The 21,053-nt window shown below is 32.5% G+C and overlaps 3 protein-coding genes and 1 long non-coding RNA gene across 8 annotated transcripts; 1 reads left to right on the forward strand and 3 right to left on the reverse strand.

The window, feature by feature from the left end:
- Window positions 1-6,173: 6,173 nt before the first annotated feature.
- On the reverse strand, window positions 6,174-11,667 carry LOC131007083 (uncharacterized; the record flags this gene model as incomplete). The annotated part of the gene is made up of 6 exons (XM_057934230.1): window positions 6,174-6,775; window positions 6,914-7,857; window positions 8,882-9,167; window positions 9,348-10,099; window positions 10,187-11,081; window positions 11,248-11,667. Coding segments are annotated over 6 exons (3,879 nt in total), but the record flags the coding sequence as incomplete, so codon positions are not given.
- LOC131022513 (uncharacterized) lies at window positions 11,561-15,070 on the reverse strand. Of its 2 annotated transcripts, none has more exons than XM_057952039.1 (6): window positions 14,217-15,070; window positions 12,823-12,909; window positions 12,503-12,739; window positions 12,365-12,424; window positions 11,967-12,044; window positions 11,561-11,833 (listed from the first exon to the last, which is right to left on the reverse strand). In XM_057952039.1, exons 1-6 carry the CDS (start codon window positions 14,278-14,280, stop codon window positions 11,751-11,753), a joined length of 609 nt encoding a protein of 202 aa, XP_057808022.1. In that variant the 5' UTR covers window positions 14,281-15,070; the 3' UTR covers window positions 11,561-11,750. The 2 variants fall into 2 exon arrangements, with proteins under 2 accessions (XP_057808022.1, XP_057808021.1); XM_057952038.1 differs by having other exon boundaries at window positions 12,365-12,427.
- Window positions 13,538-18,520, forward strand: LOC131022551 (uncharacterized). Of its 3 annotated transcripts, none has more exons than XR_009101333.1 (4): window positions 13,538-13,875; window positions 15,083-15,179; window positions 18,040-18,140; window positions 18,233-18,520. It is a non-coding gene; the product is annotated as an uncharacterized LOC131022551 (long non-coding RNA). The 3 variants fall into 3 exon arrangements; XR_009101337.1 differs by having other exon boundaries at window positions 15,097-15,179; window positions 18,040-18,144; XR_009101334.1 differs by having other exon boundaries at window positions 15,097-15,179.
- Window positions 15,339-16,724, reverse strand: LOC131022532 (uncharacterized). Of its 2 annotated transcripts, XM_057952046.1 has the most exons (3): window positions 16,285-16,724; window positions 15,916-16,189; window positions 15,339-15,821 (listed from the first exon to the last, which is right to left on the reverse strand). In XM_057952046.1, the coding sequence occupies exons 2-3, from the start codon at window positions 16,042-16,044 to the stop codon at window positions 15,441-15,443; spliced, it is 510 nt and encodes a 169-aa protein (XP_057808029.1). In that variant the 5' UTR covers window positions 16,045-16,189; window positions 16,285-16,724; the 3' UTR covers window positions 15,339-15,440. The 2 variants fall into 2 exon arrangements, with proteins under 2 accessions (XP_057808029.1, XP_057808035.1); XM_057952052.1 differs by having other exon boundaries at window positions 15,916-16,724.
- Window positions 18,521-21,053: the final 2,533 nt, after the last annotated feature.

The raw sequence follows: 21,053 nt of genomic DNA on the forward strand, positions 1-21,053 counted from the left end.
GTCTTTCAATTTTGTATATGGTCACACTTACCATTAATTTCCATCTGCAAATTGACAGGACTCCATAATCATAAAACCTCCCAAGAAAGCACCAGTCTCATTACAAGCACCACCATCGCCACTGTCTGCAGCCGGCGAATTAGAGAGAAGAAAATAGAGGAAAGCGTTGAGAGAGAAATTGCATAATATAGTCAACATTAAACTCTTTGGTCCACACATTTAAAATCTACATTAAACTCTCTAATCTATCCTTCCTTAATCTCCGTGCCCAAATGAAGTGTGTCTTCATTATTGGGACGGAGGGAGTACTATATTTTTGAAAAAAAAAACTTTGATGCATGAGCTTAGAGATAATAGTTTTTGATAGACAATGTGGGTTTGGATTTTGAATGTGGTTAATGATATTAGACGGACAATGTAGCTGAAAGCCAGCTCCAACCCTTGTGTTTCTGTCAGGACACGTCAGCTTGTTCAATCGCACGCGCCTCACTGTCACGTCACTTTCACGCAATCCGGGACATTTAACCTCCGTTAAATTGGGAACAGCCGTTGCCTTTTGCATTTTGGCTTTCCCCGTAAATTTACTCGATCCTCTACCAACACAAATGAGATCCTCTGTCCCAAAATATAGTGTGTACCACTCTTTATTTCTTTATATTTATAAATTATTTTTTATTCAATTTTACTTTATTATGCTTTTATATAATATAAAGATAATTAACAAGGGTTCACTCATCCATTTAGGGTTTATAAATATTTTTTTACATTTATTTGAATTAATAATAGATTATTTGGGTTCATTAATTCAAAGTTAGGGTATATAATTTTTAAAATTTTAATTTTTCAATGATAAATACTAATTAGAGTTTATAATATAATAATAATTTTTATTTTTATAAAAAACAATTTATAAAATAAAGAAATGAAGAGTGGTACACATGGTACACATAATATTGTGGGACAGAGGATCCCATCTGCAACCAACATGGCTCGTCTTTTACTGTAGATCGTTCCATTAAAAATAATTTATTTGAATAAAAATGAATATTTAATTCTTACAAAATTGTGACTCCTAATATTTTTATTTGTTCCATTATTATTTTTTGACACGAAAATTAAGAAATATGTAGAAAGTAGATAAAGTGGGTTAGTGAGTGAAAATTATTTAAATAAAGTGGGTTATTTAAAAATTATTTTCCCCAAATTTCCACGCACAGACACGTGGCAAAAGCGGATTTCTCTCTCTCTCTCTCTCTCTTTCTCGAAGCTCCACCGCACAGCTTTCCTTCCGGTGAGAAGCCACCTATAGAAAACACCGGAACTGACGTCATCGAGTGCCGAATGGAGGAGAGTTGCAACGACACGAGTTTTTCGTCAGTGAAAAGCATTGCGACCGGATCTTCGAGGCAAAACTCGAAATCAACGAAATCCTTGCTGGAGACCTTCGGATCTGGCTCTTCTAGCTTCTCCTCATCAGCATTGTGTACCATCGGCAGCCGCTTTGGAGACGACCTATTGGCGGCGAGTTTCGAGGGGAAAGTCGCCGGAGGACAATCGAGAAAGCTCTCCGGCGACATTTTGATGTTGTTAACGCACACCGATGCCATCTTCGACCGATCCCAGTTAATTCGCAGAGAAATTAAAAAAAAAAAAAAAAAAAAGTTCCCGGCGATAAAACGGCCATTTTTTTGCTGGGTTTAAATGTACTTTTTTCATGGACTCTAGGGGTTTATTTGGGCCAAGATCGAAAATGGGGAGGGCTACGCTCTAGGGGTGTTCACTTAACCCTATTTTATAGGATGAAGTGAGTATGATTTCATTTTTCACTTTTATCCAATTCATATCAAATGCGTGCCCACGATATCGTTTCCACTTTGTGAATGACACATATTTTAAGAAAGCGATAGATAGTAGTGAGTACTATTGTTGTGAATGGACTTTGAAAATTCTATTACTATAAATTAAAGTGAAAGTAATACTGTGGACATTATGAAAATAATAGAAATGAAAACGATATCAGTACGGATGAAGTATTTTAAAAAAATATATTTTTAATAAAATAAATTGATTTGATGTTGATTATTAATTTATTATGTTACAAACGACACACATTTACATAAACTTTTAATTACTTTTGTACCCTGTGTAATATAAAATAATTATCTCTCCCCATTTTCTACCCCATCTAAAGGGAAAGACAGGTTCGGAAATGGCCGAATTGCCATGAAGAAGATTTTCGACTTCTCTCCTAAAAAAAAAGATTTTCGACTTCTCTATTTGGATTTTGGGGGATCCCTCTCCCCCTTATTCACGATAAAATATTTATGCAATATTCCATTTTAATTTATAGCATTTCACTCGAAATTCTAAACGTTTTAGTTTGAAAATTGTACTCCCCTTGTCTCTATGTGTAATAGAAATTAGTTATGTATTTGATGAATGAAAAAAGAATTCCACAAATTTAAAAATGATGATATAAAAAGTGATGATAGTGACTAATAGATCAATTAAAATAAAAAATAATGAATCAATTTGTGATAATTGATATAAATATGTGAGAATTGAAAGGATAATAGTTAGTGGAATTGTTTCCAAAAATTAACAACAAAAATGTTTTAAAAATGAACAAAAAAAATAAATAAAAGAATATGTTTTAAGAACGAATGAAGTAAACTAGAGTATAATATTACATAAATAATTTCGGATTGTGGTGTGAAGAATGAGGAGAGTGATATAGTTTCCTTTTATCTAAGCGTGCATGACTAACAGGGAGAGACTGTTTACGTATTAGAGAGAGGAGATTTCAGTATGTGTTAGTGGGAGGAATTTAGGGGGGTGTATTCGTTGTGGATTTCCACAGACTTTAAAAAGTCCATGGAATTTAAATTCCATGGAATTCACATAGATTCCAGACGACTTTCAAAGAATTCGTGGTTGGATTTCACCCCGATTTTCACTGATTTTCGAAGAATTTAGGGGATAATTCTGGAATTGAAATCCATGATGCCAACGCCCGCTGAGTCCCAGCACCGCTGGAAACCCAGCGACCGCTGGGAATCCAGCGAGCGCTGGGTTCCAAAGCTCTCCCAGCATATCCAACCTCCTCAACATCGCACTGCAAAACAGCATCCATTATTCTCCTCATCACCAGCTTCCTCCTCAATACTACCACACCCACTCCGGCTATAGGTCTAGCTCCCAACCCGCCCTTGAGGTCTGGGCCACGATTCCAACCAGATTACTCCACTCACTCTCAATCATATTATAACTACCCCTCTAGAGATCGAGGAGGAAATGAATATTGCAGCAAATGCATGCACAATGATAACTGTGCGCATTTCTCAGATAGAACAAGTTTTGACAGGCCCCCAACCTTACCATGACATTCATTTTTTCATCTTCATTAATTACTAGTTTGTATATCAGTAGATGACTCGCCTTCTGTATCTATCTATCTATTTGTGAATACTGAGGAGGAAGTGGTGTTGCTGACTTTTGCTGTTGCCAACTTTCTTGTATTTTTATTTAATTTTTCATTATATTTCACTAATATATTCAGTTTTATTCATTTTAGTGAAAGAACAGTTGAGGAAATCAAGCAAATATTCTTTGTGAATTACCTGAAAACTTGGGAGATTGATACAGAAACTAGACGACTGTTATCATCCCTTCAAAAACTCAGACACGCTAGACAATAATAACACATTGAACCCAACGCATGCTCAAATCCAGCGCCTGCTGAACTCTCTCAACGGTGGCTGAGTTCCAGCGGTCGCTGGCTTCTTGGCCGCGGCCGCTGGAACTCAGCGCTCGCTCAAAACTCCATGGATTTCAATTCTCGTGGTTCTTGGCCGGATTTCGTCGTGTGTATTTTTTGGATGAAATCCATGAAAGTCATTCCGAATTTGAAGTCAACGGAATAACGAATACACCTAGATTTGTATGGATTTTAAAAAGTCTGAAACGAATACACCCAGATTTATATGGACTTTTAAAAGTCTTGAACGAATACACCCAGATTTCTGCAGACTTTTAAAAGTCTGGAACGAATACACTCAGACTTTTAAAATCCATAGAAATCTATTAAACTCCACAACGAATACACCCCCCTTAATGTTTGAAACAATCAAATCAATTTTTATTAATATGGTGGTTGGCGCTTAAATACATAAATTTTGGGTTCATTTTAATTTTTTTTTTGATAAATTTAGAAAATTATAAAAAAAAATATACAAATTTTTATTCATTTTATTTTCTCACGAACTTTGAGAATTATCAAAAAGTATACAAATTTTGGCTTACTTTTTTCCCCCCACGAAATATATTATTATAAAAAAGTGATCCAAATAATTCTTTTATAATTAACTAGCTATCTTAATTAATTTAATTAATGATAGATGACAATTATTCATGTCGACATGATTTTTTTTTATTTTAAAATATGGAGTATTTCTTAATTAAAACGACATTGTTTTGAAAAAAATAAAATAAAAGAATTATTTGGATCAATTTTATAATAATAATATATATCGTGGAAAACAAAAAAAATTGAGTTAAAGTTCGTGTATTTTTTGACAACTATCAAAATTTATGAAAAAAATCATAATGAATCCAAAGTTCGTGTATTTATGTGTGCCAATAACCTTTATTAATATGAATAATCATTTAGTGTACTTTTAAAAGAATACTTTAAAAATAAAATAGGAACGTAGTGTAATATATAAGAAAGTCGATCATTTTGGTACCCACTTTTATATAAGTGGGTGTTCTCACTAATTATATTTATTTGGGTTATTAGCGCCTAAATACACCAACTTTGGGGGTAATTTGATTTCACACATGAATTTTAAAAGGTGTAAAAAAATACGTGAACTTGAATATTGTAGCAATTTTATCACAAATTCAAATATTAGATATTTGAACTCTATAAAAATCTTACGATTTACGGGTTTAGAGATATTTTATACTATATCTTTAAGAGATGTCCTATACAATGTCACAAATTCAATTTTTGCTCAAATTAAAGCTGACATGGCAAGTCGAAATATCGACGTGTATTCATCGGACGTTTTAAAAAATGACATCGCATAGGATATCTCAAAAAGATATCGTCTAAAACATCTCTAAACCCGTAAATCGTAAGATTTTTATAGAGTTCGAATATCTAATAGTATTTGAATTTGCGATAAAATTGTTACAAAATTAAAGTTCATGTATTTTTTTACACCTTTCAAAGTTCATGTGCAAAAATCAAAAACTACCCCCAAAATTAGTGTATTTAGGCGCCAATAACCCTTTTTATTCATCATATTTAGTTTCTTTTCTCTTCTTATCCAAATCCTGCATACGGGCGACAAACATGAAAAGATCTTGGGAAAAAAAATCAAACCAATTACTTGCTTGTTGATGAACAATTTGTTCATAAGTAATTTTAGTTTATAGTTGGTAATTTTAACATTAACGTGCTAATTCTTCAACCCAAGAGGATGATGGCATGACTGCATGAGCCACGTTTCGGATTTTATTTTGTTTTATTTTGTTTAGGAGACTTTGATTTGGTAAGAGATTTTTTAAGCCGTGTTTTCTTCGATGATATATTTATCGTGAGAAAATAAAGAATAATATATTTTTTTTCTCTTTATTCTCCTTTATCTATTTATTATATCAAAACACAGTTTGTGGCAAAATTGTAATTAAAGAATCAATCAAAGAGTATTTATAAAACTCAACAAATTCCATATATTTTCTCTCTCCTCTCTCCTCTCTTTCATCATATTCATTCTTCAATTCTCTACTAGTGTTACACCCGTGCGATGCACAGGATCTATTGCTTTTTTTTTACGTAATTTTATTTTTATATTTAGTGTATTTATATTTAGTAAATATTAATAATATAAAGTTGTTATTGATGTGTATTTTTTAAAATTAGAAAAGTCTCACAATGCGATATAACATTTTTTATTTGAGGACTTATTGAACTTTTTAGATATTTAAAATATATAAAATATGTCAATATTTTTTAAAGTATTTCTTTTGTAATTTTTTATATTAAACATATATGTTTTTATATTTCAATTGTATAATCTAATATCAAAATAAATTTAAATTGAAATAAATGGAGAAATAAAATAATTGAACGTAAAACATATTGTTGGTAAATAGATAAAACAATGTAAACAAAGTACTCCATATATTATATATTTTGCAGTACTTCCTTATATACAACATTTGTAGTAGCATTTTTTTGGTAGTCACCATCATTTTCACAAATCAAAATTTTCAAACCAGAACGATTTGTGACTCGTGAAATTGCTACATACAACTGTCCATGACTAAAAACTGGTTTTTTCAAAAATAATCCAACATGGTTTAATGATTGACCTTGGCTTTTGTTTATTGTCATTGCATAAGAGACTATGACAGGAAATTGTTTTCTCTGAAATCTGAAAGGCAATCTTGGATCTGATGGTGTCAGTGACATTCTTGGAATAAGAACTTTGTTTCCAGCATTATGACCAGTTATAACTTTGGCTTCCAATACGTGACTCCCCAATCTGGTAATAACCAATCTAGTGCCATTGCACAAGCCATTTGCATGATCTATATTCCTCAATAGCATGACTGGAGTTCCAACTTTCAAGTATAGTTCATGATTGGGGACACCAGAACATTTAAGACTATTTAGGAACTCAGGCGTATGTATGTCATGGAGCAACGATGAAGTAGAGTCTGTTGTGCACGTCTTATCTGAGCTCAAATATTGTCTGCCTTCACACTCATTCAATGAAACCATGTATTGATTTATAGACTCAATCACATTTAGTGTGGGTGCCAAAATAGCTCGTTCCTGCAAATAGGTTGGATTGTCACTGCAATTGCTGAATGATGAATAAATCTCATCGACTATAGCAGCAATAGGATCTCCTGAATATTTAATGAGAATGTCATCTGGAAGCTCAATATCCACTTCACCATCATTTGGACCTCCTAGTATCCCATCTCCCACACTTGCTATCCACTTAGCAAATTGCTCCAATTGGATGGACTCTTCATTTGTACGTGCATTCCCAAGTCTCATGTTTTTTGTCAATCGTAAGACAGTGCAACTCTTCCATAAATATGAAGAATTGATTGTAGCATTCACAACATCTTGTCTAGTACCTTTTGGAATGACAGGTAAAATTTGACGGAAGTCTCCCCCGAAAACAATCGTTTTCCTTCCAAATGGAACATCATAACTGTAAGAGCAAGAAAAACGCATTATGTCACGCAAAGTTTTATCCAATGCTTCAAAACAGAATTTATGCATCATAGGCGCTTCATCCCAAATTATGAGTTTTGCTCTTATTATGAGATTTGCAAGATCACTGCCTTGTTTTATGTTGCACGTTGAGTCTTCATTTGGATTGAGAGGAATTTTGAAGCGTGAATGAGCTGTTCTTCCACCAGGCAACAAAAGCGAAGCTATTCCACTTGAAGCAACATTTATAACAATATCACCCTTTGACCGCAGTGCAGCTGATAAACCCTTCCAAACAAATGTTTTACCAGTACCTCCATAACCATATACAAAGAACATCCCGCCTGAATTTGAGTTTACTGCACTCAATACTTTATCATGGACATGACGTTGCTCATATGTACACTTTTGCAAGAAATCTCGATACTCTTCTTCAAGAGCAATACGATCATATTGTAGCTCATCAATAATCAATCTATTTTGATTGATTTGAAAGTTATCATCTGTCGGAAATGGCATGGTTGCAAAATCACGCAAACTCCGACCCAAACTACGCAACAACTTCTCAATCTCGATCAAGGCGCAATTTTTTATTTCATCCTCAGCAAGAATTAAATCTGTGATATAAATTAATAAGATAATTTAAATTTAAAGAATGCATGATATATAATATTATAATATATACATAAATATATAGAAAAATAATAATACATATAAATATATAATATAATTATGAAACATGTAACATCAATTCCACATAAATTTGACTACTTAGATTTAAGAAATTTAATGATGATAAATGGATATAACTAAGCTGTAATTAGAAGTTACTCCTTCCATCTCATCTATCTTGAGACAATTTCCATTTTAGGAGTCCCACTTATCTTGAGATATTTCCTTATTTGGCAAAAAAATTACTCTTTAATTACTTTTTCACTTTTTCATCTATACACAAAACATTACTTTCTTAATTTTTGTGTCAAAAAAGGGTCTTAAGATAGCCAGAACGAAGGGAGAACTATTAATTTGTGAAAATTTGTGTAGTTATAGTATTGAATTAATCGTTCTTCTAAGAAAAGCATATATTCAACAAAATTTTCTTTATTTTCACATAATTTATTTATATATGATGTTATAATATATACTAAATGATTTTTTATTAACTAATAATAAATAAAATCTATATCTATACATCACAATTCAAACAAAGGTCCACCTTAATTTCGAGAAATACATATACAACTATATTTAAATAATGGATATTAACACTTAGTATTACTACAATAAAATAGGTCCCAAACTATTTATCTATAATGTCAATTATTATTTTAATTTATTTAATTTTTTCTATTATTCGCAATATAGGTTCTCAAATTCTAAATTGGTTCTACACTAAGCCCAATTGTGTGCAGAATCGTTTACCATGACTTGAGTTAATTATACTATGAAATTGTTCTTTTCTCTTTCTTTGCTAAACTGAAATACATATACTTAACATTATATGCTTTAGGAATAATATCCTAATGCGGTGTATATATATATATATATATATATATATATATATATATATATGTGTGTGTGTGTGTGTGTGTATGTGTGTGTGTTCGCGCGCATATATAAAATATAATTTACCAAACATACCTGGATGTTGTAGCAAAATTCTTCGATTGTACAAAATGTCATCTGAAAGAAAACTCCAACACTTATCCCAAACTTTCTCTGGAACGGCAAGAGAATCTGACGCTAATAAAGTTGCAAATAGATTTCTCAAGGAACTTGCTGATGCCCATTGACTTGCTTCATTGATCCCATCAATGTACTCAATGTCGTCGTCTAGAAGTCCTAGAGAATAGCAAGCATCTCGAAATGAAGTATATTGAACTCCATTTATGCATCTTATATCTTCATAACATCTTGGACCACGAACAACATTGAGTAGACATCTTTCATAGTATAATTCACCCGAACCAGGAGGTACATAGTTTAATCTTCCAATTGCATATCTCATTTTCCGTGGACACCATTCTCTTTTCTTTTTTTTCCAGACAAATTTTGTTGGAAACTCAGCATAAGTCAGCTCTCTTGCTTCAGGATATTTCTTATTTGCTTCAAACCAAGACAGAAACATACTTTGTTTGACAGTTGCTCGATCAAGTACAACATCTATTGGATCAGAGTCTGTAAATATCACACTTTGTTCACCAGGAAGATGAAAGCTCAAGCGCTCAACTGCAGGATCTCTATATTGGATGTCAAACTTAAATATTCTCCAAGCTGCTTCACAAGGTGATATGTATCTACAATCATAGTACATCTTCACTTCATCACAATTTCTTTGAGCTTCGTCATCTCTACTACTTTCATAGAAAGATGCCGTAACACGATCATGACCTTTGTTTATATACTTGAACAAATATTTGATTGATCGAGATTGATTGCACCATTCAACATTTATATGTGCACCATATTTCATCAGAAGATATCTATTATGAGGTACCACATACCTGTTATCCAATATAACACCACCTTTTTCAACAAACCTGCCATTGTCCCGACGTTTATACACAGGATATCCATCTTCATCAACAGAACTTGCCTCAATAAACTTCTTTGGAAAATATTTAGTGCAACGACCATTAGACATGCAAGGAGAGTTTTTATTGGTTGCTCCACAAGGACCATGCATCATAAAATCTTGAACTGATTTGTAATAATCTCCATCATATTGTGGATCAGGAATTTCTGCCGAGATAATGTTATCAATGTGTTCGGCTGTCGGATGTTTATGTTCTTTGCTCAAAAATAGCAAGATGTGAGCATGAGGTAATCCACGCTTTTGAAATTCAACTGTATATACAACTAACAATAGATTTAAAGTTGGTAAGACATATAGTTATGCAATTTTATTTATAATAGAAACAGAAGAGAAGTAGTATGGAAATTTACCTGCTTTGACAGTGCCAAATATTTTATTCTTTCTAAAGTCCTTTATCATATTATCCAACTTAATTTTGAACACTCGAGCAATGATATCTGGACGATCTTCAGGTTTCAATCCTCTTTTCTCCACATACCTAACAATCTCTGGCCATTTTGGATTGCAAGTGAATGTGATGAACAAATCGGGATATCCAACCCATCGGCAAATGGCCATTGCATCTTGATAATTTTGAATCATATATCGAGCACCTCCAGTAAATGATGATGGCAAAATAACACGTTTTCCATGCATAGTCGGGTCATTCTCTCCTCTTATCAATGCATCGCTAAGGCCCTTATACATTTCAGCACGTAATTTCTTTTGATTTCTGCGCACATACGATAGTCTATTTGATTCAACCATTGTATATGCGTCAACAATGAATTGTTGAAATAACCTCTTGGTTGACATTATTATTGGTAACTCGCTCTGTCTCTCATGCAACCGATAAGCAAAAAACTCTCTAAAGCTGACTCTTTTCCGCTTATCTTTCTTTGATACAGCATTTGCGCCGGAAAATGGTATATTTTCTTGGTATCCATCCTCGCCATATGGGAACAACAGTGGATATTGTAAACCAAGATAACATGCATGCAACTCACTTATGCGCTTTAGTTTTCCAGATTGTGTTTCAACAATTATATCTCTATGTTGTAGTGATTCATCAAAATCGCCTACAATCAAAGCAGCAACCTCAGAAACTAAAGGTAGATTGTATCTTCTTGGATCGTTTCCTCTTTTGCCAATAAGTCGTAGCTTAACTTCAGATGTCTGAGACTCCTCAATCTTCTCCTTTACCATTCTAAAAGACTTCACCAATACATTATTGTCATCTAACATTTGCTTAAGTTCAACCACAAGCTCAGCATGCAATTTATTAATATCCCCATTTTGCCTGTAATTTTATAAAAAAAATGTTATGAAATGTAATATATATATATATATATATATATAATATAATATAATTATATATGAAATAACATAAGTTAAAGGCCACTTACCTCACTGACCGTAATCTATTTGCAACTTCATTTTGGGTATCATAAATGTATAATTGAGCAAATTTTGGCTGAGAACCTTCAGGTGGTATCAAACTTCCGATCAAATGATAATTTTGGCCGTGCATTCGGAACATTGACGGTGATTTGCCAGTATTTAAACTTCTATCTATTTTTCCTCCCATGGACGTGAAACTGAACATGCTATTGTAAGAACGAATATTTTCAAGAAAATGATTGCTTTTGACATTGTTCCCAAAAATCAACTCCTCCAGTAATTTAGGAGGTCTTTTCATTCGTGGAAGTTCAATTTTCCCACTCAAACAACATAATGAATATTTCGGGGTTTTGGACTTGTAACTTTTGTTTAATCGTTCTTCAAACCAGAAGTATGCTTTACAATGTTCACATGTATATATTGGGTCACCAATATCCCAATATTCTGCCAAAAAAAAAAAAAAAGATAGTTTATGAGTAGGATATTTAAAGTCTTCTTAAATTGTATCAATAAATTTAATTAAAAAAAATCAATCTAATTTTTTTTTGGGTTCAAATTAGGACACATACCACTTGTTGCACTGTAAGAGCAAAACTCCTCCATATCAGCTGTCGAATCTGAGCAAAAAATTAAAAATGTGTAAGTATCTTGATAAGGTTAATTTTAAATAATAATTATTGCTTTTCCAAATATAAATTAACACTATTCATTTGAATTATTAAAAAAAAAAAAAAAACAAATGCTACTAACCATCGTCAGAATTTTCAGATTCTTCTTCAATATCTGATGGAATTGGATTGCAATCCATTATTGAGGAAGCCAATGTGCCTAAAAATACAAATTCTTAATTTGCAAGAAGATTATGGTAAAATAAATACATATTAATTTTATCATTAGTTGAAAGCATCTAAAACTTTAATGTTTATTACTACCTCCATATCTATATACTTACTGAAAAGCTTTCTAATTTTTCTACCGAAAAACACCATTCTCATGCAAATTTGATATTCAAAAAGTTTCTTGGTCAGCAAACATTTATATTTTTAAGCAAACAACATCAAATAGTAAATTATATTAGTATCTTATATATTAATATAAAATTAACTTATATATATATTTTTTTACCAAATATAAATCTTATAACTTACCATCATGTGTAGTAGGTAATCTTTCATCGCAAGCACTTGATGGAAGAGGATTGCTATCTTCTGCTGCCAATTATTAAAATTGCACGATTATTATTGTAATTCAAAAAATTTATTTGAGCTTAATAACGCTATGTTTACCTTCTTCTAAGTTAATAATGAGTGGATCAATTGTCATCATTTCAGGAGTGAAACTTTTACTACTCAAAGCTTGTGCAATCATAGACTTTTGAGCATGAACTCCGGCAAAGCCTTCATCCGTTAAATCTATAAAATCTAACATTTTATTACTACTTGTGTGAATTATATGATCTTGTGAGGGACATGATTCATTCACTTGAAATGTGTTATTCCGAGAAGATGAACTACTTCCCACAACTGCAACAAATTTAAGCATTGAAACATAAGATTAATTTCAACAAATTTAAGTACACAGTATATATAATATAAAGAGAAATTACCATTAGTTATATCTCTGAAAGGTGCTCCACGTTGACTTGTAGACACATTAATACGCGGCAATTTAAATGGCTGATGACTCAAATCATCTATAGAGAAAAACAATACATATAAAAAAATATATAATATAATTATGAAAAATGTAACATCAATTCAACATAAATTTGACTACTTAGATTTTAGAAATTTAATAATGATAAATGGATATAACTAAACTGTAATTAGAAGTTACTATTGATTTGTGAATTTGTGTAGTTATAGTATTAAATTAATCGTTACTCTAATAAAAAGCATTCAATGAATTTTTCTTTATTTTCACATAATTTATTTATATATTCTGATTATATATAGAAAACGATTTTTTTATTAACTAATTAACTAATAATAAATAAAATATATATCTATACATCACAATTCAAATAAAGGTCCACCTCAATTTCAAGAAATACATATACAACTATAATTAAATGGATATTAGCATTAGATTGGAGGTACAGTAAAAAAAAGTCCCAAACTATTTATCTATAATGTCTATTAATTTTTATTTATTTAATTTTACTTTAGTATTTAATTTTCTGTTATTCGCACTATAGGTTCTCCAATTCTAAATTGGTTATACACTATACCATGATTTGAGTAATATGTTGAAATTGTTCTTTTATCTTTATTTGCTAAAATTAAATAAATATAGGAATATCCTATGCGGTAGGTAATGCCCTAATTGACTTTTATTTTGCAAAAATTGGGAGATATCTTCTCTCTTGCGCTTGAGCTTTACTTCATGAATTCTCTATGACGCCTCGCCGTCGTTCGCTTCATGACGGCGCCGTGTCACTCGTGCGTCGGTCTCGCCTCCTCCTCCCTCCGGTTTCCACCTTGCCGCTTAGTCCAGCACGCAACAGATGCATCGCCACAACTTGCAGCAGACAGCAGTAAACCAACATCGCATCTGCGCCGCCAAGCCCGTGATCGCACCGCCCCCCATCCCCATTACTCTCAATCTCAACTATGTGCCGTCTTATAGCCTCAGACGCATCGCTCCTTCGGCTACCTAGGTTCGAATTCAAATTTTTTATTGCGGTGGATTCGTGGTAATAATCTTTGTGTTGAGTATTTTTTTCGACCCTATTTGGTTCCTCTAATTGCAATATGAAAGTTGAAATTCTCCGTAAGCTAAACCTCGTGAATTCAAGAAACTTAAGCCAAGACAATACACAATACGATTCACTGAGTTGGTTTGGGAAAATTATTTACCTATTATTAATAATATCAAAATGAAAAAAAAATATTGTATATGTCGCCATCCGAACTTCATACAAGAAGAAGTTAGAACTTAAAACAACTAAGTTAAAAAAAAAGAGGGCAGTAAGGCTGGGGACAGATAGTGCATGCTTACCTTCACTTGTTTGAAACTTTCTGTGTTGCTTCCCAATTGTAGTAGACTTGGTTATCTTCCTCATCTTTTCTTGACTGAAATTGGGTGAATACTCTAAGATCTGAATTGACTGATGTTCTTTGTTTGAGACAATAGAGTTTTTGGTTCACAATATTAGATGTTGATTGTTGGTTGATGCTTTTAAAACTATTAATGTCTTTTTTAATGCCTGTTTAGATGCCCAAGACATAGTTGCATTTGCAGGCTTTAATACGTACTCATTAGTGTAATCCCCAAGATGAACTATTATAGGCTTTAAGAATACCTTTTCAGATGCAGATCTCTTTTAATATTGGCACGTTAAAACAGGTATTTAAATAATGTTATTCTGAAATGAATTATCCATTCTAAAATAGCTTATCAGAATCCAAACCGAGTACTACAACAACTGTAGATGTTCACAACAACTTTTAATAGTCTAGACGAAGGTGATTCCCCCATCGAATTTATAAAATGAATTCCTGGAGGTGCTTTATATCTCTATTTGTGATCTTTCACTCTTTCATAGTTTGAGATGGCACTTATACTTCATTTCTTTGGATTGTGATTTATAGAGAAATTGAATGAAAAAAGATTTAGGTAAAAGAAGAAGAAGAAGAAGAGAGAGTGAGAGAAAGAGTAATGGAGGTGATACAATGTGGGTTTGTTACGAAGCACAGATTATTAGATATAATATTGCTGATTAGTTTATTCTGTTGTGCAGTTTTTATGTCACCAGCATGTGAGTTTAGCCTTTTGGTTTCGAATTAACTTGGTGTTAGCGTAGAAACAAATTCAATTGATATTTAAAAAAATCATTTTTAAGCTGTTATGATAGTGAGTTTCAGTTGCAATATTGTAGATGCGTATGATCCATTGGATCCCAATGGGAACATCACCATTAGATGGGATGTTTAGCAAGAAAACGACGATTCTTCAAAAGATGTAAGTATCCTCACATTGATTTCATCTATCTATAAATTTATATATATATATATGCTCATGATTTTTAATTTTTCTACTATTGTGTATTTAAATTTTCGTTGTGGTATGCACGGCTTGTATCGTTTTAAAAAAGACAATAATTTTAATAAACCTCAAATAATGAGTTCAAGTACAAAAAACAGGCTGTATTTAGGATATTTGCCCGAATATCAAAGAGTGACAGCCTTAGACAAAAAAAAAAGAGACTAATTGCTGCAACATCTAGTCTTTCTCTTGCTTGATTTCAATTTTAGCTTTCTTTGCTGGTTTAGTGGAAGAAAATTCATCCATTAGACTTCTTTTAGTTACTCCGTCATCAATCCATTCACTCTCATCTCCAAGCCTTGACTGAGCAGCAACAGGTGTTTGTTCTCCAATTGTATCCATAACCTCATTTGAACTCTCAAGCATGGAAACTGAATTAGATTGATGGCTGTCCGAGCACTTAGCAGAGTATGTAGCAACAACATTAGGGTCTGTTGCTAGAGTTGAGACACTATAGGCTTTATTATATCTCCACCCTTCACCAAGAGGGACCTTAATCTTGAACATGTATTTCTTTTGTAGTAAAGCGTCTCGAATCTCATTTGGAACCTCAGACTCCTTAAAAAATAATGAATATAAGATATAAGTTGGCAGGAAACCTGTGTTTATGAAGGTATTACATACTTATAATTTTTTCAAAAAAAAAATGTACCTCTGTCGTCGTCTGAACTTTAACTTCAGCAGCTGGTTTTCCTATCACATTTTTACACTCCCTATCCCATAACACAAATGGTGAACTGCTAGACTCATCCGCAACATTTATTATAATCTTATACTTCATCTCCCCAGACTCGCTAAAGTTGCTGCAATTCTTACAATAGAATCGGTGTTCTAACTTCTCAATTTTTTTCGAACACTTTTTGCATGATATGTAAAACCAATCTCCCGCTCCATCAATATTCACCACAGTTCCACATATCCAAAAGCTTCCACCCTAATCAAATCACACATAGGATTTAATTATAACAAAATATGCATAATAAAAGACTGTATGTAATTAAATAGAGTTCAGTTTTCTAACCTCTGAATTTTCACAAAGCTCTTTTATGGTTGTCACAGTAACTCCAGCCTCGAGCTCATCATTAACGGTACAACTTGTTTGTTGTGAAGTATTGACAATAATTTTAGTGCATAAGCTGGAGTGAGTAAGCCTTTTTTTAAAAAAATAAGGTTACACATGAGTCAATTACAAATGGCTGGGCATCAATCAATTAAGAATGGTGAGCTACCAATTAGGTGAATGATAGATACCTCTCCTTGAATTCATGAACTTCGGGTATATCAGCATTCAACAAAATTTTTGTAACTCTATATCCATTCTGCACTCTAACAACACCTACCATATTAAATATTAAACAGAAGATTAGATATTAAATACTCCTTTAAGTTATAATTACAAACATGAACTTACCTTGATACAAAAATAACTTACCAACATAAAGTTAAAGTTCAGTACAAAAAATAAAATTTAATTTTTATTTACCTTGATACATACTCAGCCTACAAAATTGTATTATGATAATGTTGGCATCCAATTCGCGTTCTTCATATTTTTTGATGAATTCATCAACATAATCATCCCATATAGTACATGAGATTCTTTTTCCCCTTCAAACAAAAGTACATTTAAGGAACAACAAAACACAAAAGTTGTAGTTTATTAATGTACACAGAATCTGTACAGAATAACTCACTCAGTATCTTCTAGAATGAGATCTAAGAGTTTTTTTTCTTTTCCATCTCGTGTTGTGATTTTCTGTGGATTAGGATTCGAAATAATTCTACCAATCACATCTGCATACATCAATTCTATTATAAAATATTGGGAGTAAAAATAGAAATACATGAAAAAACATAAGACTTTTCTATAATTACCAATCGGAACAGCCTCCGCAATGTTTTCGATGGCTTGAATCTCATCAAAGGATTTGAATGCATAGATGAGGTTAGGAAAACTTTGATTAGTTTCAACTCGCACCTCAGTGTTTCCATAAAAAGTAGCTTTATACTTATGTGAAGTGACTCTATACTTGGATATGTTATGTGTAATGCCGAAGTTTCGCATGGCATAATGTTCTCCCTCTTGAAACTTAGAGCTGAACTTGGATGCTATATGTTTTGGTGCTGTAAAATGATACCTAGTTCCCTGCACCATTCATTATAAAGTAAGTAATAAGTATTTCATTATAATCATGTTATTCTGAAATGAATTATCCATTCTCAAATAGTGTATCAGAATCCAAACTGAGTACTACAACAATTTCAGATGTTCATGAACTAAGAAAGTCAAAGGTTGTATTAGTTTGCATATTTTATTGATGATAATCATTAGAATATTGATTATCCACATACTTACTATGTCAATATATATGTGCTGATTATAATTTATATGTTATGCTTGCTTTGTCCTATTATTCATTACTATTATTTCCTACTATGCATATAAGTAGAAATTAAAAAAAGACAATAATTTTAATAAACCTCACTGAAATTGTTGTAGTACAAAAATCAGGGCCCGAATATCAAAGAGTGACAGCCTTCGAAGAAAAAAAAAACAGTTTTCTTTTCAAGATACTACTACATAATAAGACATACAAATAAAATATAAGTTATACTCCATGTTTGGAGGATGGCATGCAAATAAAATATAAGTTATACTCCATGTTTTATTTAATACATACCTCCATATCATGAAATATGCATTCAAAGCTATTTAGCTCCTCATGTTTGGAGGATGGCATGCCATAACATCTTATTAACCTAGCTTTAACTGCAGGCGACATTGCTAAGGGGCGAAGCTCATTAAAGAGTGACCACATCCCGACCATTGTAGAGCTTCAACGTTGAATCTGCATGATATTCAATGTTAGAATACATGTATGTAAGTAATAGTTTTGAACATCAACTATTTGCTTTGAACTTACTGAAAACGTGAGGAATGAAATATTTTCTTTCTTTTTTTGCTGCAGATGTATTACAATTGTGCTGCAGATGTATTACAATTGGATATGGATATGGATTGGGAGTATTTGAAGAGATGGTTGCATTACTTTTTATTGGGGAGAGCAAGAGACGCATAGGGTTTCTGAAAATTTTAAACATTTTTTGGGTTGGGCTGGCACTTTTGCGGCTGACTTGTTTTTGCTTTTGTTTATTTGATTTATTACTTTTTGTAGTGTGAGTGTATTTAAATTTCGGCTAACTTGGATATAGTTTTGCTGCAATAAATAAGTCTTCACTACATGATTTAGTACCAACTTATTTTAATAAGTAAATGATGACTTTGTTTGGGAAAATGTGATAGTGGGCTGCATGCGTGTATTTGTAGTGGGCTGTATTTACAAATTTATTTGTGTCATCATTAAAATAGCATTAACATAGTAATTTGTGTCATTATTAAAATAGCAACAGAGCATGTATCTGCATGAGTTTGCATGCATTTTTGGCGGGAAAATTTTAGGATGCAACTCTCCTTTAGTATAATAGATAGATACTCTTTGTCTCTCTCTCTTTCATATTTTGATGATTTTTTAAAAAAATTAAATTTTATTTATAAAAAATATTCTATATATATCTTAAATTAAAGATAAATGCAAGATCTTTGATTTGGTATCAAATAATTATTCAACTCTTTTATTAGTATTCTAATAAATTTTAATAATATAATTTATTTTCCTACTTATCAATTGAAGCTTTTCTAATAAGATGACATTGGTAATGAGCTAAGTTTGAAAAAATAATTTTATGCATGATTAGCTCATGTTTTAAAAATATATATTGTGATGTGAAAATTCTTTTTTTATTATTTCTTCGTTTATTTTAATTTGAATGATGTGTTTATTCTATAATTTTAGGGAAGAAAATAAAGTTTTCCATCAAATAGATGGAAAATTAAAAACGATACTTTTCAAAATTATAAAATAATTAAGGATTTTTACTGATTAATTGTTGTAGATTATTTTATTTTTGAAGAAAAAATAATTTACATTTACTTATATTCTAACTATATTTAATATTTATTTTTTATTTATTTGATATATCATTTAATTTATTTATTTTTGATAAATTAACATGATTAAATAAAGAAATTTAAAGGCCACGCCACAGGGGGCTCGAACCCAAGACCTTCGATTTTAGACATTAACCCCTAATCGCTTAACCGATACACACACTACATCGTTTAATTTTGATGCAAAACTATGTTCACCGTGCATCGCACGGGCGAATGTACTAGTTTTATATAAACGATAGTTTTATCTTTTCTAATTTTCTATTTTCACTTAAAAAAATTACTCCCTCCGTCCCACCCAAGATGCAACATTTTCCTTTTTGGGCCGTCCCAACCAAGATGCTACATTCTTTATTTGGCAAAAACTAACACTAATTAAATATTTTCTTATTACATTCTCTCTCCTACTTTATCACTTTTTTATTTTCTCTTTCTTACTTTATCACTAATTAAATATTTTCTTATTACATTCTCTCTCCTACTTTATCACTTTATTACTTCTTCTCTCCTACTTTATCACTCCTTAATATATGACTCCTTAAATCTTGTGCCCAAAAGCAATGTTGCGTCTTGAGTGGGACGGAGGGAGTATTATTTTTTATTTATTAATAAAATATTATAAAGACCATAATTTTCTTATGATAAATTTATAATTAAAATAAGGACAAATAGCGCCAAAATCCCTATAGTTTCCTCGAATTCGCATTTTTTTTAAACCTTTAAATTTATTGTTCAAATCCTTGAACTCAATTCCGATTCTCGTTTTTCCCATAAAATTGATCGGCAATTTAACTAATGCTGACATGGCTATTGGAAATCCACGTAGGATTAAGTTTTCGGCGAAGCAAACGACATAGTTTAAGTTATAACGTGAAACGATGTAGTATTATGTCTATTTAGGGAATTAAATGAAATCCAATCGAAAAATTGAATTCATTCTCAAATTAGGGTTCTTGAGAAAAAAGAAACACCTAATCCATGTCTTCATCTTCATCATCCCACCGGAACTTTGCCTCCGCCACCGCCACCGCCACCGCCGTCTGTTACCACTGCTCTCTCGGACCTCAAATCTCTCTGCCACTGCCCTCCGATCCCTCCCAACACCAATCCACGCCGAAACCTCCACCGCCACTGCTACCTTCGTCCCCTGCCATTTCAACCCTAACCACCGCCTCCCTCATTCGATTCTCTTCTCTCACTACCTGAATTGCCCTTCCCCACTCTCTCTACCCCACACGTTCCACTACCCCCTCACTCGCAGCTCCTCCTCATCCACCACCGCTGCTCCACCGACCCTCCCCTCCGATTCGTCCGAGCTCACCGTTTCTCTTGAGAATTACGTTGCCTATAATGCCCCGCCAATAGTTTCTTCTACCAGAATTGCCCCCGCCCTGTCACACCTTCTGCTCCACCGCCTTCATCGTTCAATTTACCTAGGGTTTTATACACGAGTGCGCCGATTTCAATAAAGAACCTCGGTCGGAAGCTGCGATTCTGACGGCGATGACAGAGAAGGAGACTGTTCGTGTATAAAACGACGATGTTTTGGTCCTAATTTAATAACTCAGCACAAGCTTGTCACATAGGTGACACGTCAGTGCAATTAGTTGCCGAAAAACGTCATTAAAGAAAAAACGAGAATCGGAATTAAGTTCAAGGATTTTAACAAGAAATTTAAAGATCGAGGGAAAAATGCGAATTCGGGGAAACTATAGGGATTTTGACGCTATTTGCCCTTAAAATAAATATATTTATATGGTATGTTTTCTTTGATTGATAAA

This window comes from Salvia miltiorrhiza, chromosome 1 (genome assembly GCF_028751815.1).
Source record: "Salvia miltiorrhiza cultivar Shanhuang (shh) chromosome 1, IMPLAD_Smil_shh, whole genome shotgun sequence".
NCBI lineage: Eukaryota > Viridiplantae > Streptophyta > Magnoliopsida > Lamiales > Lamiaceae > Salvia > Salvia miltiorrhiza.